The sequence below is a fragment of the Pygocentrus nattereri genome, chromosome 5, assembly GCF_015220715.1.
Source record: "Pygocentrus nattereri isolate fPygNat1 chromosome 5, fPygNat1.pri, whole genome shotgun sequence".
NCBI classification, from domain to species: domain Eukaryota; kingdom Metazoa; phylum Chordata; class Actinopteri; order Characiformes; family Serrasalmidae; genus Pygocentrus; species Pygocentrus nattereri.
Window position 1 is genome coordinate 21,912,837 of NC_051215.1, and position 25,819 is coordinate 21,938,655.

At 41.5% G+C, this 25,819-nt stretch overlaps 1 protein-coding gene across 6 annotated transcripts in view; it reads left to right on the forward strand.

Annotated features, from left to right (window-relative positions):
- Nucleotides 1–25,819, forward strand: part of LOC108430283 (arginyl-tRNA--protein transferase 1) — a 172,927-nt gene that overhangs the window by 61,471 nt on the left and 85,637 nt on the right. For 5 of the 6 annotated variants that reach the window (XM_037538564.1, XM_037538565.1, XM_037538566.1 and 2 more), the window contains one exon: nucleotides 19,804–19,836. In XM_037538564.1, coding sequence (XP_037394461.1) covers nucleotides 19,804–19,836 — 33 coding nt within the window. Of the gene's footprint in view, nucleotides 1–282; nucleotides 412–19,803; nucleotides 19,837–25,819 lie in introns of all 6 variants that reach the window. The other variant, XM_017702667.2, reaches the window with a different exon arrangement.

Consider the following 25,819-nt stretch of genomic DNA (forward strand, 5'->3'; position numbering starts at 1 on the left):
GTATGTGTTGTTTTGTTTTTTTTTTTTTTTTTTCTTCAACCCAGGCACTCATTTTCATTTCTTTTCAATGCCATAGACTCATTTTGCGCACTGGGTGCCTCGAGGTTTATTTGTGCTCTCCCCATTCTTTCATTTATTATTTTTTACCCTAATAAAGATGTTTGTCTGGAATTCAGCACTCCATATCTGCACTATCCACTTCTGGCCACTGGGCCACTTCCTTTATTCCCTTTTTGTTCCGCTCCTCCCGCTAACCATCCTTCCATCCTGCTGCCCCTGAAGGTGAGGCTAGTGCCGGTCAGCTTTGAGGACCCTGACTTCTTGGCGTCCTATGAGCAGTCAGCAGCGCTGTATGCACGTTACCAGATGGCAGTTCACGGCGACTCTCCATTCGAATGTGACGAAAGCCAGGTATGAGTTACAAGAGTCTTTTAACGCTTTTTCATGTGACACCACTTTTTAGACTCCTACAGATTTACTCAAGACTCTTTTCTTGCATGAGTTCCTTTTTACCTATGGCATAACCCTTTTAGCTTTCTGTGGTCACTGTTAGCATGCTTCTCTGTAGTCATCTGTCGTGACCAGTACCTGCAATAAAGAGACAGCCAAGGAGTTTTGTGGTTCTAATAGTCCATTTCAGTTGAGCCAACTTATTGATTTCTGTTTCCAGCTTTTTATTATTCTATTGTGAAACATTCGTCCTGCTACAGCTTTTGAGCGAGAACCTTCAGACCTTAAATAATTAATCAAAGAGATTTGCGCTCCTGCTTTTTCAGCTGTATGAATGTATGGTTTTTGTATAGCATTTGTCCAAACGCAACCATCTGTTACACCATAGCAATCACCTGTCTACCTCCTAGCAACCATGAGAGATACGATAGTACCCACCAAACAACTCCTTACAGTCACCTCCAATATCATAGCAACCGCTAGAGATACCATAGCACCCACTTACGCTTCAGTAACCACTTCTACCACTACTGTAGCAGTCACCATGCATCTTGCCCATTTGTCCAGCAATTTGGGGACCATCTAAAAACTGCTTAGTGACAACCCAGACACCTGGGGCTGGATTCACAAAAGCTTTTTTAAGAAAAAACTTGAGAAGGTTCTTAAGACAAACACTAAGAAGTACATAAAATATTAACTGCAGTTCTCAAGTAGAAAAAAACTTAACAACTTCTCAGATGTTCTTTAGGTTACTTTACGAAAATCTCAATTTTCTTATGTCGGCTATGTTGCATTTTACTCCATACCGTAAATGATGCAGGATACATTTTGAATTTGTCTAAACTCTCATTCTTGTGATTTAGTTTAGTCCAGCAAATCGGAGGAAAAGCATCAGACTAAGTGTTTAAAAGAATTTACCAAACAAGAACCAGAAGTGACGAAGGAAGAATCAGCCAACAGGAAAAAATCCTGCTTAGAAAATACGATAGCTGGGGGGTGACGGACGAGGATGAGGAGCAGCACAGGCAGCGTCCGTGATTAATCTTCCAGCCTCAGATGAGTGTGAGTCTGTCGTAAGGTTAAGAAAACATTTAAGAGCATAATGTACAAGAAAACCACTTTTCTTTAGATAATAGTTGAGAAAAGAAGATCAGATGATTTTTATGAATAACAGTTTCTCGTAATGCCTTTCTTAAGAATGAAGTTAACAAGAAACACACGTTTAAGAAGGTTTGGTTGAAATCAAATGAATAAACCAATGACAACAAAGCAGATATAATGTGTCTGTCTGCCCTGCGATGGACTGCCGACCTGTCCAGGGTGTATCCTGCCTTTCGCACAATGACAGCTGGGATAGGCTCCAGCGACCCCCATGAGCAAGAAGCAGAAGCAGCTTAGAAGGTGTGTGTGTGTGTGTGTGTGTGTGTGTGTGTGTGTGTGTGTTGATTGTGACGATGTTGATCCAAAAGCCTGGTGAGCTCCAAATTACAGGCCATGTCTACATTATTTCTGTTCTTTTTGCTTTTTACCTGGTTTTTAACAAATTTGGGGACCTGTGATTGAGCCAAAGTGGATGACCTGATCTTTTTGAGCCCCTAATTCTCAGGTTTTAGCTTCAGCACTAAAGAAAAAAAAAAGAGAAATTTGTATTTAAAAAGTTGGGAGTTTACTTTTCCTGTGGGCTGCTTTCTTTGTGTTTATAAACAGGTGGGCCTTGCAGTAGAAAAGGCTGAGAACCCCTGGACTAATGCACACCCACCGTTTCACGATTAAAAGTGGACGAGAGTTTCCACAGACATGTTTTGGAATACCTGCACAGCCATTAGGCATCTTGGGGAAATGTCACTTCCATGCCATAATGATGGTGTGAGGCCCGGTCTAGAAGCTGAAGTTGCCACATACTGAACCTGAAAGTGCTTTAAGAGAAGGAGTAAATGAGAAAAGAGAAGGGAAAAAAGACCTGGAGAGAAGCAGGAAGCAGAGCTGCTGGACTTCCCCAGTAACCTGTGAGAGGTTTTTGTCCCCTCAGGCCTGGAAACCGGCCCAGCCCTGCCAAAGTGGCTCAGTAAATGAATAAATATTCCAGCTTTTAAAACGTGGCAATGAATAAATTATAAAAAGCTGTCAGAGTCGGCCGTCTCACCCAGATTCTTTCCTGGTGCCATAACACTCTCTAAAGCGGGGAAGCCTGTGTGTTTGTGTTAGCTCAGCTCCAGCCAGTGTTTATGGCCTCGGGACAAACACTCTGCAGAGGAGAGAAAGGAGGTGCTATGGGATACACGGCAGTGTGGAGAAAGACCTGAGGGGGGGTGCCAAGGATAGTTGGGTTTCCCTGAGGAACTAAACATTCCCAGCACTAGTTTTTCTGCACAAAACATTGAAGAAGTTCATAGCTTTAATGAACTTTACCATGAGATTTTAATAATTATTAACTGTTACTGTAATTATACCGCAAAATTGGTAATGTGCAGTGACTTTGTCTACTACATACCTTTTTATAGCCTAATACGAATCACTATAGGATAGTTACAGCAGACAGAACAGAAATAGGGATGCATGGATACTGACACTAGTACTTGGGGCCATTTCTATATTTTCTAAACTTCTGAACATTTGGGGGCCTTAAGCGACATACTTCCTCCCCCTTGCCCACCCTAGTCATGATGTTTTGCATGCAAGAATACAGTTATGCCCAACGCTGCAGCTGGCTAGCTTATGTGAGCATTTACTCTGCTCAGTGACGATAAAACAAACAGATGCCAGCTAGTTAGCTTCTAACTTTATCATTTGATCTACAATTTGATCAACAAAAAGTCCAACATTTCTCCAAGCAACCAAGCATTTCTCATTCTTGCTTCAATGATAGCGAATTATTATTATTATTATTATATTTATCTATCCATCCATCCATCCATCCATTAGCTTCCGCTTCTCCGGGGTTCGGGTCGCGGGGGCAGCATCCTAAGCAGTGAGGCCCAGACCTCCCTTTCCCCAGCGACTTCCACTAGCTCTCCAACGGGGATTCCGAGGCGCTCCCAGGCCAGCTGGGCGATATAGTCACGCCAGCGTGTCCTGGGTCTTCCCCGGGGTCTCCTCCCAGGTGGACTTGCCTGTGACACCTCCCGAGGGAGGCGTCCAGGAGGCATCCTAATCAGATGCCCGAACCACCTCAGCTGACTCCTCTCGATGTGAAGAAGCAGCGGCTCTACTCCGAGTCCCTCCCGGATGACCGAACTTCTCACCCTATCTCTAAGGGAGAGCCCAGACACCCTGCGGAGGAAACTCATTTCGGCCGCTTGTATTCGCGATCTTATTCTTTCGGTCATTACCCAAAGCTCATGACCATAGGTGAGGGTGGGAACGTAGATCGACCGGTAAATCGAGAGCCTTGCCTTATGGCTCAGCTCTTTCTTTACCACAACAGACCGGTAAAGAGCCCGCATCACTGCTGACCCAGCACCAATCCGCCTGTCAATCTCCCGCTCCCTTGTACCATCACTCGTGAACAAGACCCCGAGATACTTGAACTCCTCCACTTGAGGCAAGAGCCTATCCCCGACCCAGAGAGGGCTCTCCACCCTTTTCCGCCTGAGAACCATGGTCTCGGATTTAGAGGTACTGATTCTCATCCCAGCCGCTTCACACTCGGCTGCAAACCGATCCAGCGAAAGCTGAAGTTCGCGGCCTGATGTCCCCAATAGGACCACATCATCTGCAAACAGCAGTGATGTGACCCTGAGGTCACCAAACCGGACACCCTCCATCCCTTGACTGCGCCTAGAAATTCTATCCATAAAAATTATGAATAGAATCGGTGACAAAGGGCAGCCCTGACGGAGTCCAACTCTCACTGGGAACAAGTCTGACTTACTGCCGGCCATGCGAACCAAACTCCTGCTCTGTTTGTACAGGGCCTGAATGGCTCGTAGCAAAGAGCCATGTACCCCGTACTCCCGAAGCACCTCCCACAGAATACTCCGGGGAACACAGTCGAATGCCTTCTCCAGATCCACAAAGCACATGTGGACTGGTTGGGCAAACTCCCATGAACCCTCCAGAATCCTGGAGAGGGTGAAAAGTTGGTCCAGTGTTCCACGACCAGGACGGAACCCGTACTGCTCCTCCTGGATCCGAAGTTCAACTATAAGCCGGACTCTCTTCTCCAGTACCCCTGCATAGACCTTGCCAGGGAGGCTGAGGAGTGTGATTCCCCTGTAGTTGGAACACACCCTCCGGTCCCCTTTTTTAAAAAGAGGCACCACCACCCCAGTCTGCCAATCCAGTGGCACCGCCCCCGATGTCCACGCAATGTTGAAAAGGCGTGTCAGCCAAGACAGCCCCACAACATCCAGAGCCTTGAGGAACTCAGGGCGGATCTCATCCACCCCTGGAGCCTTGCCACCAAGGAGCTTCTTAACTACCTTAGCGACTTCGGCCTCAGTAATGGACAAGCCTATTCCCATGTCCCCAGACTCTGCCTCCTCACTGGAGAACGTGTCGGTGGGATTGAGAAGGTCCTCAAAGTATTCCTTCCACCGCCCAATGACGTCTTCAGTCGAAGTCAGCAGCACACCATCTCCACTATATACAGTGCTAGTGGCACACTGCTTTCCCCTTCTGAGTCGCCTGACGGTTTGCCAGAATCTTTTCGGAGCCGACTTAAAGTCACTTTCCAAGGCCTCACCAAACTCCTCCCATACACGGGTTTTTGCCTTGGCGACGACTGAAGCCGCAGATCGCTTTGCCTGTCGATACCTGCCAGCTGCCTCTGGTGTCCCACAGGCCAACCATACCCGGTAGGACTCCTTCTTCAGCTTGACGGCATCTCTCACCTGGGGTGTCCACCACCGGGTTCGAGGATTACCGCCCCGACAGGCACCAACTACCTTACGGCCACAGCTACAGTCAGCCGCTTCAACAATGGAGGAACGGAACATGGCCCATTCTGAGTCTATGTCCCCCACCTCCCCCGATATCTGGTCAAAGTTCTGACGGAGGTGTGAGTTGAAGATCAATCTGACAGGTTCTTCTGCCAGACGTTCCCAGCAAACCCTCACTATACGTTTGGGCTTGCCTGGTCTGACCGGCATCTTCCCCCACCACCTGAACCAACTCACCACCAGGTGGTGATCAGTTGACAGCTCAGCTCCTCTCTTTACCCGAGTGTCCAAAACACATGACCGCAAGTCCGATGACACGACTACAAAGTCAATCAATGAACTGCGGCCTAGGGTGTCCTGGTGCCATGTGCACTTATGGACATCCTTGTGTTCAAACATGGTGTTCGTGATGGACAAACTGTGGTTTGCACAGAAGTCCAAAAACTGAACACCACTCGGGTTCAGATCAGATAGTCCATTCCTCCCAATCACACCCCTCCAGGTCTCACTGTCATTGCCCACGTGAGCGTTAAAGTCCCCCAGTAGGACAATAGAGTCTCCAGGAGGAGCACTTTCAAGCACCCTTTCCAAGGACTCTAAGAAGGCTGGGTACTCTGAACTGCTGTTCGGTGCATAAGCACAGACAGCAGTCAGGACCCGTTCCCCAACCCGAAGGCGTAGGGAAGCTACCCTCTCGTCCACCGGAGAAAACCTCAACATACAGGCACCGAGTCGAGGGGCTATTAGAAAGCCCACACCTGCCCGTCGCCTCTCACCATGGGCAACTCCAGAAAAGAATAAAGTCCAGCCCCTCTCAAGGAGATTGGACCCAGAGCCCAAGCTGTGTGTTGAGGTGAGCCCGACTATATCTAGCCGGTATCTCTCAACCTCGCGCACCAACTCAGGCTCCTTCCCCGCCAGTGAGGTAACGTTCCAAGTTCCAAAAGCCAGTTTCAGCAACCGAGGATCAGAACGCCAAGGCCCACGCCTTCGGACACTGCCCGATCCACAAAGCACCGAACCCCTACTACTGCCCCTCCCATTGGTGGTGGGTCGATGGGAGGGTATATTTATCTAATATTTTAAAATTTGTTTTAATTTAAAAAAAAAAGAAAGAAAAACTTGCTAACAGGACTCCCTGGTGGCTCAGAAGCAAGAAGCTGCTCTGCTGGTTTTGAGTGTCCATCTGAAATAGTGCTCATTTACTCATACTTGTAAAAATGCTCCAATACCACGTGATACAAGCCTAGTGGAAGAACCGATGATGCTGAATGTCAACAAACTGGAAAGATAAAGATAATAGAAAAAAATAGTAATGATAATATGATCTATATATAAAACCTTTCATACATGAAATGCAGCCCAAAGAAGATGCAAAACATAAACAAATAAACTAAATAACTGACCAAATCAAGTCCAAAAGTGAAAAAAGCAGTATTTTGCAACTAATAATGACGAGAACAAAGCAGACCGCAATCTGTGCTCTGTAAAAACATTAAGAGGAGGTACTTTGTCTAAACGTTGAAACCATCACTATGAGATCACGAGATGGATCCCAGGTCCTCTCTCTCACTGGGTGGCTAGGCTGACGCTCGACCCCCCCCCCAAAGAAATTAGCAGTTAGCATTTTCCTCCAAGCGGGTTGAGTTGTCCAATGATGTTGCAGTTGCAGGACTTCACAAAGGTCTTCTCCCACCCAGCTTGGTAGTATTCTTTAAAAAAAAGCATTTTTGTATTGTATTATTGCTTGTATTTACAACTGCTAAACAACGTATTCATTCACTTTAATTCAAATGTAAAACTACAACCCCATTTCCAAAAAAGTTGTAATGCTGTGCAGAATGTAAATAAAAATAGTATGCAATGATGTGCAAATCATGTAAACCATATTTTTAAAGGAAAATACTAGAAAGACAACTAGATAGAAATTTTGTTGTTTGAAAAATAGTTGATGCCAACAACACATTCCAAAAAAGTTGGGACGGAGGCCTGTTTACAGATGTGTTTCTTCACCTCTTCTTTTAACAGTACTCTGTAAGTGTTTGGGAACTGAGGAGACGCTGCTGTAGTTTAGAAACTGAAATGTTTTCTCCTTCTTGTTTGATACAGGACTTCAGCAGCTCAGCTGTTCGGGGTCTTTGTCGTATTTTTCATTTTATAATGCATCAGATGTTTTCAGTGGTGGCAGGTCTGGACTGCAGGCAGGTCAGTTTAGAGCATGGACTCTTGCTGAAATAATCAAGGCCTTCCCTGAAAAAGACGTGGTCTGGACGGCAGCACATGTTGGTAAACCATATATATATATATATATATATATATAAAAATAAAACGTTCAGCGTTAATGGTACTGGATTTTGAACTGTGCACGGATAACAAGCTGAGTGGTCTTTAGCCCGGAGGACACAGTGTCCATGATTTTCCAAAAAGAATTTCAAATGTTGATTCGTCGGACCACAGGACACTTTTCCACTTCCCCTCAGTCCATTTTAAATGAGCTCAGGCCCAGAGAAGGTGGCAGCGTTTCTGGATCCTGTTTATATTTGGTTTCTTCTTTGTGTTTTAGAGTTTTAACTTGTATTTGTGGATGCAGTGATGAACTGTTTTCACAGACAGTGGTTTTCAGAAGCGTTTCTGAGCCCATGCAGTGATTTCCACTACAGAACCATGTCTGTTTTTAATGCAGTGCTGCCCGAGTGTCCAAAGATCACGGCCAGCAAATACTGGTTTTGAGCCTCGTCCCTTAAATACAGAGATTTCTCCAGATTCTCTAAATTCTTTAATGTTATTATGTACTTTAGACTAAAAGTTCTTTGCTGTTTTATTTTGAGAAATGTTCTTCTTGAATTGTTGCTCTATTTGATGGTGCGGTCTTTCACAGAGTGGTGACCCCTCCTGATCTTTACTTCTGAAAGCCTCTCTGAGATGCTCTTTTATACCCAATCATGTTACTGACCTGTTGCTAATCAACCACCAGGTGTTTTTTTTTTTTTAAGCATTACACAATTTCATAAGGCTTTTTTTGGCCACGTCTCAACATTTTTGGAAAGTGTTATTGGCATCAAATTCAGAATGCACAAATATTTTCCAAAAAACAAAGAAATTACTTGGTTTCAGCTTGATACGTCGTCTTTGAACTATTTTTTCAATTAAATGATTTGCAACTTGTTGCATTTTTATTTTTTTTTGCATAGCATCCCAACTTTTTTGGAAATGGATTTGTATTTGAATGGTAACAGAAACCCTTTTTAACAAACTGCACAATGATTTAAAGGCAGATTGAAACATGCAGTCTCATGGTAAGATTGTACTAAACCTCAAGCCCCTGAAGGTCACTTTGTTCTGCCTAATTTCAGATTAGCAGGGCTTCATTTCCCAGATGAGCCGTTTCACTTCCTGCTGAGGATCACGGGTCCCTGCAGTTTGTTTTTCCAACAAATTTTGGAGCGCCCAACCACTGTATTCGAAGCAGAGAGAGGATCTGCTATGAAAAGTTGATATAGGAGATCTAAGCACCGCCGTTTCTTCTTTTTCTCTGGGGTTCTGAAATCTAAAACATTTTCTGGTTTATCTAGAAACCTATCGCTTCTAGTTTACAACTTGCTGGATGTTACAATCGCATCAGGATGTGTTTCACTCCAGTGTGAGTGAATGTATGAATGAATGAATGAATGGAGGAGGGAAGAAGCAGAGTTACGGGCCTTCGCAGGGAATGGCGTGTGAGCATAAGTAGTTTGATGAATGAGGAGGCAAACTCACTTTGAACTTGAGAGAGATGATGTTTTAATGAGCATAAAGAGCGCTGGGCAGTTTAGCTGGCCCTCATCAGTGGTGCATGTATGTATTTGTAAATGAAAGACGACTCCTTGCCGGTTGTTTTACTAATTATTTACAGATGAGTTTTTGTGTTGAGTGAAGATTGGTTGCAGGACATGTATACACAATCGCAAAATTTTAGAGGGCCTCAAATGTGCACTTTCATTCTCGAGGCGAAGTTGGGTGAGTTCACAGAACGTTAACAAACAATCAAAAAATCCTCTTCAATTTAAAGAGAATTTGTACCATGTTTAAATTATTTTCCACTGCTGTCAGACCAAAACCCCCAATCTCCATTTTTCTGTTTTTGACAGTGTGAAAATACTGTCCTTTATATTGTCTGTAAATTTCAAGGTGCATGGACCAAAAAAAAAAAAACAGCCCAGAATGACTTGCATAAACATCTGGTTCCATTGACTTGTAATAAAAGTAAATTATGTTTTTTCCTTCTTCTGTAAAGTTACCATTTTGGAGGTTTTGGTCCGACAGCAGCGTTTTGTTTTGTATTTTGGATGAGATGTTTCACCTGTTGGATCAGGTGTAGCTTTAAAGTTTTTAGGGACATCTGATTAGGTCTATTGATAATGGCCATGAAATCCATAATTTTGTATTTATGGTTGTTTTCCTTCCGCTTTATATACATTAGCATTCAGTTCTCCAGTCCATTACACAATATTCCAGTCCTTGTTTTACTTCATTAAGACATGCTGCAATGAGAGCCACACTGAAATAGACTTTGAGACCCAGCTCTGACCTGCACCCATGATGGTAAAGCTCAACCTGATCAGGCCCAAAGCGTACTGCTGAGTGACCTGAAGCTAACCTGAACATGCTCGGATGCATGGGGTCGAAGTTGGATTCCTGTTCTCCAGCATGTTATTAAAAAATTCTGTTCCACCTTAAATTAAATCATGCAGCAGTTACATTCTGCCACTGTCATTTAAGGTGGAATGGAACATTCAAGCATGCTAACTTCATCTTTGAAAGAATAACAGCGATGGCTTATTGCAGGCATGGTTTTACAGTGCTTTGCTGTGTTACTCAATACTTGAATTGCTGGGAAAACTGGTATTTTCCACGTCTGGAATATGCTAACAATATTTATTATTAGTAATTTTAGCAGTGGAGAGAGAGACTGAAAGAAAGAAAAGACATGCAGGTCTATAGAATTTACAAATCTACTCCACATTAAAAAATAACAAATATAAATCTGTAGAAAACTGGTCCAGCCTGACCAAAGCCAGATGTTATAAATAAAGTAAAGCGTCTCCAAACACGATATTTTATGAGCACCATTTGGGTGCGGGTCGGGTAGTAGACCTCTAAGTTAGAGGTCTTTAATTAAAATTCAATAGAGAAAATTTCCTCAAGCAAAGATCCAGAACATCATATCATCTACTTTACGTCATGATTCCGTGCCATATACTGTTTGCTGAAGTAGCTGAGTAGGAATATCAACATCTTATACAGTCAACAACTGAGTATCGGATCAAATAAAGAACAATTCAGTCATATTTCAACAATATTTGTTGTCAGTTTATTGCCTCGTCCCTCCCCTGTGTGGTGTCACAGTGAGTCTCAGTGCTTATCGTAAGGCACTGATCTGATTGGCTGAGTAGTGTTGCATGTGATTTTTACTATGCACGTGATTAGTCTGTGAGTCTCCCGGGCAGCTAAAGCTTCCGTAAAGGCTAGAAAAGTTACAGAGAGTAAAACAGGACCACCCTGTCGAAATGAATGAATTCTCCATAGTTTAAAATAAATAATACTGAACCGCTTGTCACTGTGTTTGCACAATGTGCAATTAGACCTCTGCATTTAACCCATCTGTGCAGTGAAAGCCCCACATACATGCAAACTAGTAAACACACACACTCTGGGACATTGAGCACACTATCCAGGTCTGCATAGGACAGCGTCTGGGTCCGAACTCGGACCGTGGTCCGCCTGTTAGTGACCTCGGCTCTAGGTGGTACAAGGGGGAAAAATGAATCGGTAACAGCGTTTTCATGTTTAATTACTGAGTCCTGTTTAGTCATTGTCAGGTCTTTTAATGCTCAGTCGATTTAGTGTACTGAATCCTTCACATCAAGTCCAATGCGCTGTTTTATGTAACACTTGGAATGTGGGAAGAAAAAATTCACCAACTTGTAGCAGTGATGCAGTTATCATTTTCTTTTAGCCAATGTGCGCCTTCTGCTAAAAAAGACGAGCAGAGCCACAGAGTTTGACGCTCTGCTTCAGCTCTGAGCTATAAAATACTACAAGAACTCCAGTGTGAAAGCAGTATTAGTGTTACACACTTAAAAAAACAAGTGTGCCACAAAGGGTTGTGATTCCATAGAACAACTACATTTGGTTCAGTGGATGGACCCTTAGAGCAGGGGTGTCAAACCCAACCACTGAAAGGGCCATATTCAGAAATTTCAGCAAATCTGTGTCCAACTGTGCTTTTAATTTTTACTTAACATTTTGCCATGACCCGAACGGGCCATTGTTTATTCAGAATATGCCAGAACTAAATAGGCATTGAAAAGGATGGTATGCCCACTCCAGGTAAGGGGAAAGGACTTGCCCCAGGTGGATGAGTTTAAGTGTCTCAGGGTCTTGGGAAGAGGGATCGTGAGATCAGCCGCAGGCTGGGACAAGCGACAGCAGTAATGTGGTCACTGTACCAGACTGTAGTGGTGAAGAGGGAGCTGAGCCATAAGGCAAAGCTCTCTGTTTACCGGTCGGTCTACATCCCAACCCTCACCTATGGTCATGAGCTGTGGGTAATGACTGAAGTGGCGGAGATGAGCCTCCTTGCAGGATGGCGGGCTACACTCTGTTTGATAGGGTGAGGAGCTCGGCCGTCCGGGAGCAGCTCTGAGTGGAGCCGCTACTCCTCCACATTGAGAGGAGCCAGCTGAGGTGGTTCGGGCATCTGATCCGAATGCCCCCTGGATGCCTCCCGGTGGGGGTGTACCAGACATGGCCTACCGGGATAAGACCTGGGGTCGTCCTAGGACCCACTAGAGGGATATATCTCCAAGTTGGCATGGGAGCAGCTTGGGGTCCCTGGGAATGAGCTGGAGGAAGTTGCGGAGGACAGGGCCGTCTGGCATTCTCTGCTCTCCCAACTGCTACCGCGACTAAGCAGTTAACGATGATGTTGATGGTGAATAGGCATTGAATGCACACACATCTTCTCCTTCTGGGTATATATACAAAAAATTAAACAGCAAATTACCTTTTTTTTTCTTCTTCAACATTGCTTATCACAGAAAATTTACCATCCACCATCTTCCCATCTGTACTTCCTTCTCTTCCATTTCCACCTTTTTTGCTGTTCACTCCAGGAACGGCAGATGGAGAGAAAGCCATATGGAGCTGCTAACTGTCTGACTAATTCTCTCCAGCTCTGCCATCAGTAAGAGGAGTAGCTCACTGTTGTTTTGCATCATTTAAAACCACAGGAGACTGGCTTCTCCTGAACTTACGTTCGGTTCTTTGTGTGTACGCTTGGGGTGGGCAGCCATAGAGGAGCTGTGTGTCAGTTAAATGGAGTTATTTACAGGTATGGCTTCTTTATTGACCTGTAATGGGCTAAATGTTCCCAGACAAAGTCTGATGTAAGCTACCTTATTACATAGTGTGGCTTCATCTTTTTGATCTCTCTCTCTCTCTCTCTCTCTCTCTCTCTCTCTCTCTCTCTCTCTCTCTCTCTCTCTCTGTCTGTTGGATATTACGGTCAGTGGTGCGTCACTGTAGTCAAGGGGTTCCGACCTTATTAACGACTCTGAATGATCCACAGCCTGCAGTGGTTTTTAAAGACCGGGAAAGTAGTGCGGGGGTGTTTACATGATGATGAGGACTTAATCATTCAAGATGCCAGGATTTGAATACTGGAATCACTGTTTGGGCATTGGTTGTGTTTTATCTCGGGACGAAGAAAACATATAGACCAACAATTCAGCAACATGGCAGTTTCATGTTTTGACAGAACTGTAAAACATGAAGGTTTTGCTTGTATTTGTTTTGTATTGATGTCCAGGGGTAGGGTGTTCCCCTGTTCCCAGTGATATGAGGGGAAAAAAAAAAGAAAATGGCTGAACAAGAGGCCACAGAAACCCACAAATGTGAGAGTTTTATCTGTTAAGAAATTACGATGACCACTGTATTGTCTTAAACAGGCATAAAAAATGGCTAATAGCATGCTGATGTTTTGGTAGCTAGCTAGCTGGTATCAAAAGAACCATGGCTTGGCATCAAGTGATCATTGCCCGGTATTGAGAAGTCTTTGGCCCAGTATCAAATGAGCCATGACCTGGTATCAAGCATTCCTTAAGAATGTATCGAGCGATCCTTGCCTGTTACTGAGTGATCTTTGGCCCGGTCCCGAATTATCCATTGCCCGGTATCAAGCAATTCTTGGTCCAGTTTCAAGCAATCCCTTGCCTGGAACTAACTTGTTCATGGCATGGGACCTGTGTCCAGTGTCAGCTGATCCATCATCTGATATTGAACAAACCATGACCTGGTTTTGACTGATCTGTGGCCCGGTATCAGACAGTCTACAGTTGGGAACTGTAGGAATCTGTTGTATTCCACTCTACAGCAGAGCATGTTACTGTGAATGTGCTCAGTGACAGCAGTGCATGAAGCACTTTTTTATAGTTGTGCATTCTCTCTTTACCCATCTGCTTCCTGAGAGTTGTATTTGAGAGTTCTGTACTTGGACAGAGTTCCTGGCTGTTATGAGGTTAAGTGTGTGTGATCACACTCTTGGCTGGATCTCTCTCTCTATGAGGTGAACTAGCAGGGGGTTGAAGATAACACTCATCCCTGTGGCGCCTTGAGGAGTCGTCTACTCGGAGAGAGAGAAATAGAGATGGAATACAGAAAGAACGTGCAGCGCTGTGCCAGAGTCAGAGACCGCCCTTCATTTATTTAATTTCAGTTTCAAAACAGCCATTAAGCGCAAGTTGTTTATTTTCAACATCAAATAAAATCAGAAAACATGTATTTTACAGAAAATTACACAGAAGCCTCAACCACTAAATATAATATCACATTATTCTTCAGTGTGTAGTTCACTCTTTATCTTTATTACAGCGTCCATTCTTTTCAGGAGACTCACTTTGTTTCTCAAAGAAATCTGATATTTTTCCAAGTTCAGTCGTAATTGTTGGTTTGGCGTTTTCTGCTTTTAGTAATCCCCAAAACATTGAGGTCTGGATTCTATACTCTCAGAAATAAAGGTACTAAACTGTCTCTGGGGCAGTTGCCCTCTTATCACTGGGGTGGTTCCCTCAAGGATCCATCTCAGTACAGTAGTCAGGGATCATAACTGATCCATAATCCACTGAAATTTCATATTTTCTGAGCTGTACTGACTCCACACACCCCGTCTCGCCTCCAGGCTTTTATTCTACTGTTCTGTTTTAAAACATTCGGTTATGAAAAGGTACAAATACGAACTTTTCACCTGGAAAAACTGTTTAAAGGTTCACAGTCAGGCCTTAAAACCACTGCTGTAGCTTTGAGGGAGCATTTACACTGTTTGTACCTTGATAAATGAGAAATGTACCTGAACAGAACCTTCTAACAGTGTGGGACGGTTACTTCATTGTTGTTAGAACACCAGCAGCTTCTTTGATTTCTGACTCTGGCTTTTGCACAGTGGTATCCAATAATATTGACAGATAAAACTGAATATGGTAAAAAAAAAAGCTTTATTGAGTGATGTAACTACAAATACACAGCAGAAACTCCGTGTTAAACACTTTACATGTTGTAGAGCTAAAGGTGGAGCTTGTGGATTTCTGTTAATTATCTTCAGTTCTCCTCATTTTTGTTTGTGTCTAATGTACTATACAGAAATTTCAGGTGCAGATTTGAAAATTCAAATGCAACTTTGCTCCTTCAATTTCTTCAGTATTTACAGTTTCCAATATGAGTGTTTTTATTAAAGACGTAATTCAAATTAAAATGCAAAATGTGCGTTTCTGAGTGCATTTCTGTGTGTAGTGGCTGGAAACAGTCAAAAAATATACTTTTGACGTTTCATTTTCATTGTTTTTAGCAGTTTGACATATTAAAACAAGGAAAATCTATTACCCATTTGCAATTGCAAATACATGTTTTATATTTTAAATTTCATGATAAAAGTCCAGTTTGGATGCATTTTTTTGCTTACATATGTTTTGTTGCTTTAACCTCAGTGATGCTTTGTGTTGGTGTGCAGTGCACCAGTTTAGTCTGCATTGCTGAAATCAAAGTAAAACAGTGAGTAAGTGGTGACTGATCGGCTCTTCAAAGACAGCATGAAACCATCAAATCCTTAGATATAACTTTTTTCATATGAAGGGTCTCTGTTGGCTACAGTGTAAAACCACCAAACTAAACAGAACAGTTTTCCCAGATCTCAGGCAGAGGTAAACGCCTCAGTTTTGGCCTTTATTAGTGAGGAATTTAGCTGATTTTTCAAACTTTCTGCATAATTAAACTGTAAAAATGTACACAATCAATCAGACTGGTTTGGTATGAAATGCAGTGTTGTAAAAGAACCTGTTGGTGATGGTGGTGGTAACCAGATGTCTGAAGAGCTGGCTTCTGAAAGCCCTCATACAGAAGGTTATTAAAAGAAATAGAGCTAAATGTACTGAGACATTGTTTACAATAGTTTTAAGACAGTTTAGACCTGGACACTCAAAAGACTCATGTAGGTTCACTGGTGGTTCCGGATAGTAAATAAAATGTCTATATTTGTCTTGTAGTCATGGCGACCCCTGGGTCCCATCACCACCACTGTAAAGACATCTGAACCGTTTCACACCAAACTGCTTTGAATCGCTTAACTACACTCTTAAAGAAGGTTATTTAAGTGGTGTTTAGTAAAGAAAATGGTTCTATATAGATTCATGAACACTCAAAGAACCCTGTGCATGATTACAACTTCCTTGCATCATGAAAGGGTTCTTTAGATTGATGAACAAAGTGCTGTAGATGGTTCTGTACAGAATCTTTTTAATAACGGGTTTCTGTGTAGCACCCAACAGTGTTCATCTATTGTTACAAGCTTGACATTGTAACAGCAGAAGAACCCTCTTGGGTGCTATATAGTCAAAATAGGTTCTATATAGAAGATTCTGTATAGGACCATCTGTAGCACATTCTGAAGAACCCTTTAATGATGAAAAAAAAAACCTTAATTATTTACAGGGGTTTTTGAGTGCTCGTGGTTCTATATAGAACCATTTTCTTTACTAAAGAACCCTTGAAGTATCATCTTTTTTTTGTAGTGTAGGGGTGGGAAATATGGCAAAAATATATCACAATACTATTTTCACAATATAAAATATGTATCAAAATATTTAAGTCTTGTTTTTTTTATTTAATGAATTGTATAACAATAATAATAATAATAATAATAGTAAACCTACAACTGCAATGATTTTACTCAGTGTTTTACAAACTGCTCTCAATCTAACAGGCCTAATGTTGCTCACTTTACAGTGAAATGTAGCTAGTATGTGTCTTTAAGTACTGATGATATTCATGAAATGTTCAGAAAAGCTTAGTGACATAATTTATCACAGTAATTATAAATTATACAACAGTCAGTTCCGCCCACATGAGCTGATTGGTTGAGAAGTGTTCTAACTGTGCTGTTACTTCACCATAACATCACAGGTTTTTCACAAACATTGTATCACTCCACTGAGACGCCGTTGCTAAGCAACGACTCTGACAGCTGTAGGAGACGCTCAGACCATTTTAATGTTTTTACTTCTTACTTTGGCACAAACAGAAAACGGACACTTTTAAGATCACATTTAGCCCACAGCCTATTTGGTCAGACTCTGAAGATCAGACGACGCTAAATTCCCAAACTGTCGTCACCACTGAGCAGCTTTTCAGTCGGCAGCTGTGACAGAAGAACAGATAAACAACCTGGAATCAACCAGAAATGAGCCCAACACCAATCACCAAACGTGTCGACTGAGCCATAAAACTGCAATAAAAACAAAAAAGTTGCTCAGTGGTGATGACAGTTTGGGAATTTAGTGTAAGGAGCTGGAGAACGAACTGCCGGCTGTGCAGCGAGTGGGCGGAGCTTGTTACTCTGACGTAGCAACAAGCTGCTCGTTAAGGAACTATAATTTGGAGGAAGGAACTGAACATTAAAACATATTGAACGCCGCGATCACGGCCCAGTTTATTAATTTCTTACTGTATTTATTTAATTACTGTATTAAAGCAGTAGAACACTCGAGGAGTGTGTTATCACCAATAACATCACGGCTATGATGATCTACAGCGACCAAATCACAGCCATGATGTTATTGGTGATAACACACAACCTTAAGTGTTCTATTGCTTTTATTTCATCATATTGCCCACCCCAGTCTTTATCGATGAGTTATTCAGAAATTTTGGAAATCCCCTTTAAAGATCATCTGATATAAACAACATGTTTTTTTTCATCTTCTTTAATCTTTTTCTTCTTTTTTAGAGGAATTTATGACTGCTTTATAAACATGATCAATCTTCATAAATTTGCCTTTGGCGTTGCCATTGTGTTCTTGAGGCAGAGTGCATACGTTGACAATGCTTCTCTTCAGTCTGATGCAGTGTTTCCTGCAGCTCTGTCCAACAGGGGCTGCGAGGTCTTTGTGTAGGCACACCTCATACATCACAGAGGTTTCCGGAATACAGTGTGTGCACATGTGTCTGTACAAGCGTGAGTGATGCGGCTGCAAATGCATGTCGAGCGCAGATTCACTTCTGTTTCTCATTTAGCTCGGTTTGTGAGCTAAACCTAGAAACATGCTCTGCTTATCCACAGCACCGAGAGTCATCCAGTCAGTAAACAAAGCAGATCCAGGGAGCAGAGAAGGAGCAGATAAAAGAGGCAGCAGCTCCGAACCTCAATAAAAGTCGTCGTGCTGCATCAGCTTCTCTCTACACATCACTGTTACCGCACTCTGCTCACCTGAAGTTCAAACAAGAGGAGGAAACTGACAAAGTTATGAGGAACTGCATGCAGGTTGCGAGTTGCTGCTGGATAAATGAGTATCGTTTTACGATTCTAGTGCACAGTCATCAAGGGGAATATTCACTCTGAGAAACCAAAGGTTTGATTTTGGTAATGAAAAGTGTTTTAAACTCTTTAGAATGCTTCTGATCATAAAATCATACATATATATGCACACACAGCAGTTAGTTCTGCCCTAGCAAGTTGATTGGTTGAGAAGCGTTCTGACATCATGTCTTTTACACTAACACCGTATCACTTCACTGAGACACCGTTGCTAAGCAACGACTTTGGAGACACTCAAGCCGTTTGAACGTTTTTACTTCTTACTTTGCCACAAACAGAAAACGGACACTTTGAGGATCACATTTGACATCGACAGCCGATTTGGTCCGACTCTGAAGATGAGACGCCACTAAATTCCCAAAAAGCATAGAGAATCACCGAAGTGATCAAAATACTAGGCAGCCAAAACCAAAGGAGTAGACAGAAATCGTTGTCATGAAAGCAAGCCAAAAATGTCAAAAACACAGATCCAAAAAACAAGCCGAAAAAGGGTTAAGCAAGAGGTCAGACAAGGTCAGAATGAACAAAGATGGGGTCATAACAGTGCCCTGCGATGGACTGGCGACCTGTCCACGGTGTATCCTGCCTTCCGCCCAATGGCCACTGGGATAGGCTCCAGCACCGCCCCCGTGACCCTGAGGGAGAAGCGGCTTAGAAAATGGATGGATGGGGTCATAACAGGCGCAATAGTAAACAGATGAGAAAGCGCTCAGTATGTTCTGGAAGAAGCAATACCTCATAATGACTATCACTAAAGCCCGGCCTATAATACTAGGCTAAGTAGGTCAACAAACACAGGTGCGTGTAATCAGTAATCCGGGGATTGCCTGCACTGATAGGTGAGCGAGCGATTGTCCACAGTCATGTGATCTCCCGATGCATTCTGGGAAATGGAGTCCAACTGTACCTGAGGCGTGACAACTTGCATCACATTTTATGTTTTATTTTATTTTCCTAATTTGTTAAACTAATAATATTTCAATATTGTTATATTACTATTGTTATTATAACAAAGCATGCTATGACTACTGATATTTAAACACTTGCATATGACTTTTATATTGAAACAGTAAATACATGTAGTATTTTTAACTGTTCTGTGAATTTATATCCTATAAATAGGAGGGTAGAGCTACAGAATATTAAGCTGATGAGCTGGATCAGGTGTTTTGGGGTAAAAGTAGTTGAAAATGTTCAAGGCAGGTCTGCAAGACTCTGATTTGGGCCTTTGATTATTATATGGAAAAAGGGGGCTGTGGTGTGAATGATGCTAAAAAGTGGTGAACATTAAGACTGATGGTTGCATTCTGCAACGTTCATAAAAACTGCCAGATGTTGACACAAATGGAGGACTTTAAACAGTTGTTGCAGTTTTTAACAGAGGGTGAATATAAGGAGACATACATAATCATACAGTCAGGGAGGCTGTGTTGCGTGTGTTTAAGTGCATTAATTTTATGCTTGTTCATGTAATGGGTCTAAATATTTGGTTGTGTAGAATATCCATGCACTGTTTGTGCTAGATGAGTAACATTTTCTTTTATCTTTCCCTTCTTTCTCTCCTCTTCACAGTTTAAGAGGTTCCTCTGTGACTCACCACTAGAGGTAAGTTTATTATTATTAAATGTGTGTTTCTGTCCTTTTTCAGTATTATATGATAGCTGTGTCAATGCTGAACAATATCTAATTGCAGTTTTTCTTTCCAATATTATAACTGGGCTTTAAATTGCAATTGTTTTCTATAAGTTCATGTCCAGCCTGGTTTTGGCCAAGAAGACCAATACTTTTTCTGGCTCCACATAAGTAAAAGGGTATGACACGCTCAGTTATAAAGAAGCTTACAGAGTCAGAATTGTTCACAGTGGTGGTGATGGGAACCAGACGTCCACCTCTAAAAACTCCCTCACTGTAAGTTACTACATTATGTGATTATGAATTCACAGCCTGGTGTCTGAGACACTGTTCGACAGTTTTGATAATCCAGTCTTGTTAATCCATTTCTTTGGTCCACAGGGTCACATGCGGGCCGTTGTGAGGCAAAATAGTCCCCAAAGAAAATGTATTCTTTCAATATTTCACCTGTTTTGTCATGATAAACATTCCTTGTAAACTCAGAATCTGTGTTGTAGTCATGGCGTCCCCTGGTTCCTATCACCACCACTGTAAAGACATTGAACCGTTTCACACCAAACTCCTCTGAATCGCTCTGGTTACATTCAGACATTTTGAGCAATTGGTGGACTTTCCCTTTAAGGCTTGAACACTGAGAGTGATGTGCCAGACTGCCTGTTAGTTGTGTTTGTGATGTCACAGCACATAGGTGTTTACTTTCTTCTGATTGGTCCAGCTCCTCCAATGGCCTTTCACAGACTATGTTATTAGGTACATTTTTCCCCACTTAAGATGAAGGTTGCTGTGGTTTGATGTTGATGTGGTAAGTTATGGCAGTTTTTGAACACACTAACGAAGCTGTTTACCTGAACAGCTGAGCTGCTTCTTTTAGTAATCAGTTTTTGTCGCTGTGTGGTCACTTACAGTCTGAGTTAATGTTACTGAGAGAGCAGAAGGAACCGCTGGACATAATGATAGCCTTTAGCCTTGATTTATCCTTCAGCATAGCAGCCTGCTAGCAAGGCTTGTGCGTCCACTAGCCTAGCCTGCAGTGCACCTCTGTCGGTCAGCTGCCTCACTCAACGGCAGGATCTCGAGTCTCGTTGCTTCAGCCAAGCCAGAAAAAACTGACAGAGAGTCGCTGATACTGACAGCTGGAACGACGGGGATGTTTACTGAACTAATGTTCAGAGACGCAGTGCGAGTGAACAGGACTTGTGTATGAGACAAATGACTTGAGAAATTTAGATGTGAAACAACATTTAGCTCCGATTTTGATCCAGAGCAGCTGCTGTGGGCTGATGTGTAAACCGCAAGTTTATCCGTTTACTATTCAGCTCTGCTTTTAACTGTTTTGCACAATAAAGGTGTTTTACATTTGCTTAAGTTGTTGAACAGTGTTCTTATTGCTAATTATTTAGTAAATTGCTATTATTTAGTAAATACTAAATATGTACAGTTAATAAACAAAAACACATTTTCTTAAGCATCCAATAAAGACAATCCAACAAGTGAATGCCATCTAGCCAAGCTGAGTGCTTTTGTGTGATGCAGAACACAGATTTTACCAAAATACAATATTTTAAAAATGTGATTGTAAAAAAAAAAAAAAATCATGGCTTATATGTTTGTTAGATTAGATAGAGTTAGTGTTGGTATCTGTACTCGGGATCGGCTGATACTATAGGATCGGATATCAGTATCGGTATCAGAAGGGAAAAAGTAGTATCAGTGCAACTCTAGTTATATTGTAGCACAGCTAATATAATGTCCTGGTAGCCTGGTGGCTTGCGTGTGAGGCCTTTCAGGGAACTGGTTTTGTTTGTCCCATTGGTCCCGTTTTCAGTCCAGCAGAGGAATAACAGTGGAAAATGTGGTGGCCAGACAAGACTTGGAACAGCGTGTCTTTATGGAGCGCAGCTTTGCCAGACAAAACTCTTGCATAAACACACACAACAGGGGAAGAAAACAAATGGGGAGCATGGTCTGATCTGAAGGGGAACCAGGTGGAAAATAGCCTCTCTGTGATGTGTGAGACTAACGTCAGGCAGCATACACCTGGGACAGAGTGATGCTCAACAGCCGGCCATTCTTTCCCCTACTGGTGCACCTTCAGCATAAATTTGATCACAATGTATTTAACAAATATAAGAGTTAGGCCAGGGCTCTGCAACTCCACCCCGAGTTTTTCATTTTACGTTTTACCCAATGCTTTAAAACTAAAATATGGAGAAAAAAGGGTCCGACGTTTGTTTTTCCAGGTATGAGTCCTAACATATACATTTTTTAAAACACACCTTGTGTTTAAAAGCAATAAATACTGTCAACACAAACCACAACTACAGCTAGTAATACTACTACTACTCCTAATACTAGTACTGCTATTACTACTACTACTACTACTACTGTTACTACTATCACTACTACTAATACTATTACTACAACTACTACTATTACTGCTACTACAACTACTATTACTACTACTACTGTTACTACTATCACTACTACTACTACTACTACTATTACTACAACTACTACTATTGCTGCAACTACAACTACTATTACTACTACTACTATTACTACAACTACTACTATTACTACTACAACTACTACTACTGCTAATAATAATAATTAGTAGTAATTGTAGTAATAATAGTAGTAGCATAAATACAAATAAATAAATATTTTATGTATAAATATTTACATTTAACTACTACTACTACTGTTGCTACTATCACTACTACTATTACTACAAGTACTACTATTACTACTACTACTACTGTTATTACTATTACTACTGCTACTACTACTATTACTACTACTACTATTACTACTAGTACTACTGCTGCTACTACTACTATTACTACAACTACTACTATTACTACTACTACTACTGTTATTACTACTGCTACTACTACTATTACTACTACTACTACTATTACTACTAGTACTACTGCTGCTACTACTACTATTACTACAACTACTACTATTGCTACTACTGTTATTACTATTACTACTGCTACTACTACTATTACTACTACTATTACTACTAGTACTACTACTACTACTATTACTACAACTACTACTATTGCTACTACTGTTATTACTATTACTACTGCTACTACTACTATTACTACTACTACTACTACTATTACTACTAGTACTACTGCTGCTACTACTACTATTACTACAACTACTACTATTACTACTACTACTACTGTTATTACTATTACTACAACTACTACTATTACTACTACAAGTACTACTACTGCTAATAATAATAATTAGTAGTAATTGTAGTAATAGTAGTAGTAGCATAAATACAAATAAATAAATATTTTATGTATAAATATTTACATTTAATAGCAGAGCTATGTGGGACTCTTATTGTGAAAGCATTATTGTTCTTGCTGAATATATATTTTCAGTGTGAGTGGGTGGGACTAAACAGCTATAGGCTGATTGGGTGGGTATATGTAAATGAGGCGTTTTTCGCGACATCTTAAAAACGGAATCGTTGTTGTCTGATGAAAACCTTGTATCTTGTAAATGGTACAGTAACTTTACAAGAGAAGAAAAGTCTCACTTCACTTTTAATGGAAGTCAATTGAACCAGAATCTTTGCCAAGTCATTTTGGGCCGTTACTTTCGGTCCATCCATCATGAAATTGATTTACAATGTAAAGTACAACAGACAATTTATTTTCAAATCATTAAAGCTGAAAAAGGATAGAAATGGGGATACAAGGTTTTGTTCCGACTGCAGTGATATATATGTATGTATATGCGTATATAAATATTTTGTCCAAAGTAGTAACTTTACGGGACAGGGCAAAATGTTCTGGAAAAGAGGTATTTTTCTGAGCAGTTTTGGAGCATTTCTGTTGGTCCATTAATCAGGAAATTTTCACACAATGGGAAGAACAGTTTCTGTGCTCAGATGAGGTAGAAAAGTAAAAATCACAAATAAATTATGTTTTTCTTTGGGCATCTGGAAACTTTGTATGTTTTTCCGTTTTTGACAGTCTGAAAATGCCTGTTGTCCTTTACATTTTATGTAGATTTCTTGTTGAATGGACGAAAGAAACGGCTCAAAAATACTTGGAAAAATGTCTGGTTCCATTGACTTACGTTAAAAGTAGAGAATGTTTTTCCTTATGCTGTAAATTTACATTTTATATATATATATATATATATATATACTCATCGCTCCACGTTATAGCATGTGGGTAGGATTTTGTATGGAGTTCTGATTTTGTACTTTGGGGGTCTTATGTCTAACAGTATTAAACTAATTCCACCCCCTTGTCCAGGCCGTACTTCAGCCTGGCTGACTCTTACTGTGAGCTATTAGTCTGCTTCTAAATGCTACTTTATTACGGCCACCAAGAGGAGATTAAAATAATATAGGAGGGAATTCTGTGACTTAAACATACAACTCAGTGATTAAAAACATTTACAGTGGGAAAATGCTTTTATGGTACTACAGTGAGAAAAATCTGATTGCTGTGAGGAATCACAGATGACATTGCTCCAGGAAAACCAAAGCATGTTCTACTTGAACCCTTCTAACTGCACAAAAAGTCCTTGCTATTTTGTGTGCTGCTGTCTCTACTATAAACAAACCAATTTGCACAGCTCAGTGAAGTCATGCTGAGCGTTTGCATGGAGAGAAGTGGAACAGCCAGTTGTTTGCATTCTGTCCCTCATTACCTGCAGAACGGAGCGGAGCATTGTCCTGTTTAAATCCACCTCTAATTGCTGAGAAATGAAGCGCTTCTTTTTTTTGAAATGCCAGGAAACAGCGCAGGGTCAGCCAGGCCGTGCTGCTGTCATGCTCTGCATTTTCGGCTGGACTCCAGTAGTTTGGTGAAATGGCAGGTGGCTTAAGCGCTCTTTTATTTAACAGACCTTTTTTTAAAGAGGGAGGAGAGCGTGAATGAGGAGCAGAAGAGGTGAACGAGCTCCTCCCTAGCCCCCAGCAGCCCACGTCCCCCTTGCCTGGTGCTAATGAAGATCGTTAATGTTTATAAGTGCCAGGATTTTAGCACCTCGTCAAGCCCTCCAGCCAGATGTGTCAGACCCAGCGCCGCTGCTGACTCACACAGTTTATCCACTTAACCTCCAGTGCTCTTCATTTACAAGCTCACATGACATCCAGAAAGTGCTGCTGGAAGATAATGGCACGTTTTGGTGGCCTGAGAAAGTTATGATTCTGTGCTTTTTTTGGTACTGTTTTCAAGCTAGAATCGTAGAACCAACAGGATCTTGGAGCCTGTACCACAATATTGTGCTTGTGCTTTTGGGACTGATGTCATATATTGTCTTCATATAAGCTTCTTGCTTAATGTTGATTACCTGGCTGATGAGTCCAGTGGCTGTTTGGAAAGAACATTTTTAAGTATTTACGCTAAAGTTGAAGGGTAATGGCCAAAGCTGTAAATTTATAACAATATATGTTGTAGGTCAAACTATATGAAAGTTAAACATAATTACCATTAATTTACCCTATTTAAAAATTTTCCACATAAACTTTCTGAGGCATGACCCACGCTACAAAATGTTCTTCCCCAATTTGCATGCAGTTGCGTATTTCCACCACAGAGGTCTCCAAATCCCCAGAACTAACATAGTGCAGCTTTAAAGTTGGCACTTCTAACTCAGCTTTTTTCATGCCCCTCCCAATCAGGCTAAAATTTCTTAAGTTGAAAGTCATTTAAGTGTGAGTTGAGTTGTCAGTTAACATGTGACTTGAGTGCCCATCTTCACTGTGTCTCATATTTGCCCTTATTTATCAAAATTACAAACAGTCAAATCTAATGTGAGCACGCTTAAATTTCACTCACGGTTTTGTTCTCCATTAGTTTCATCTTTGGCGTATCTGTATGAATTCATGTTTGGTAGAAGTGTGTGTAAATGTGAAACTAATAATTGAACAACTTGAAAAAAATACATGGGGCGGAATTTTGGCACAATA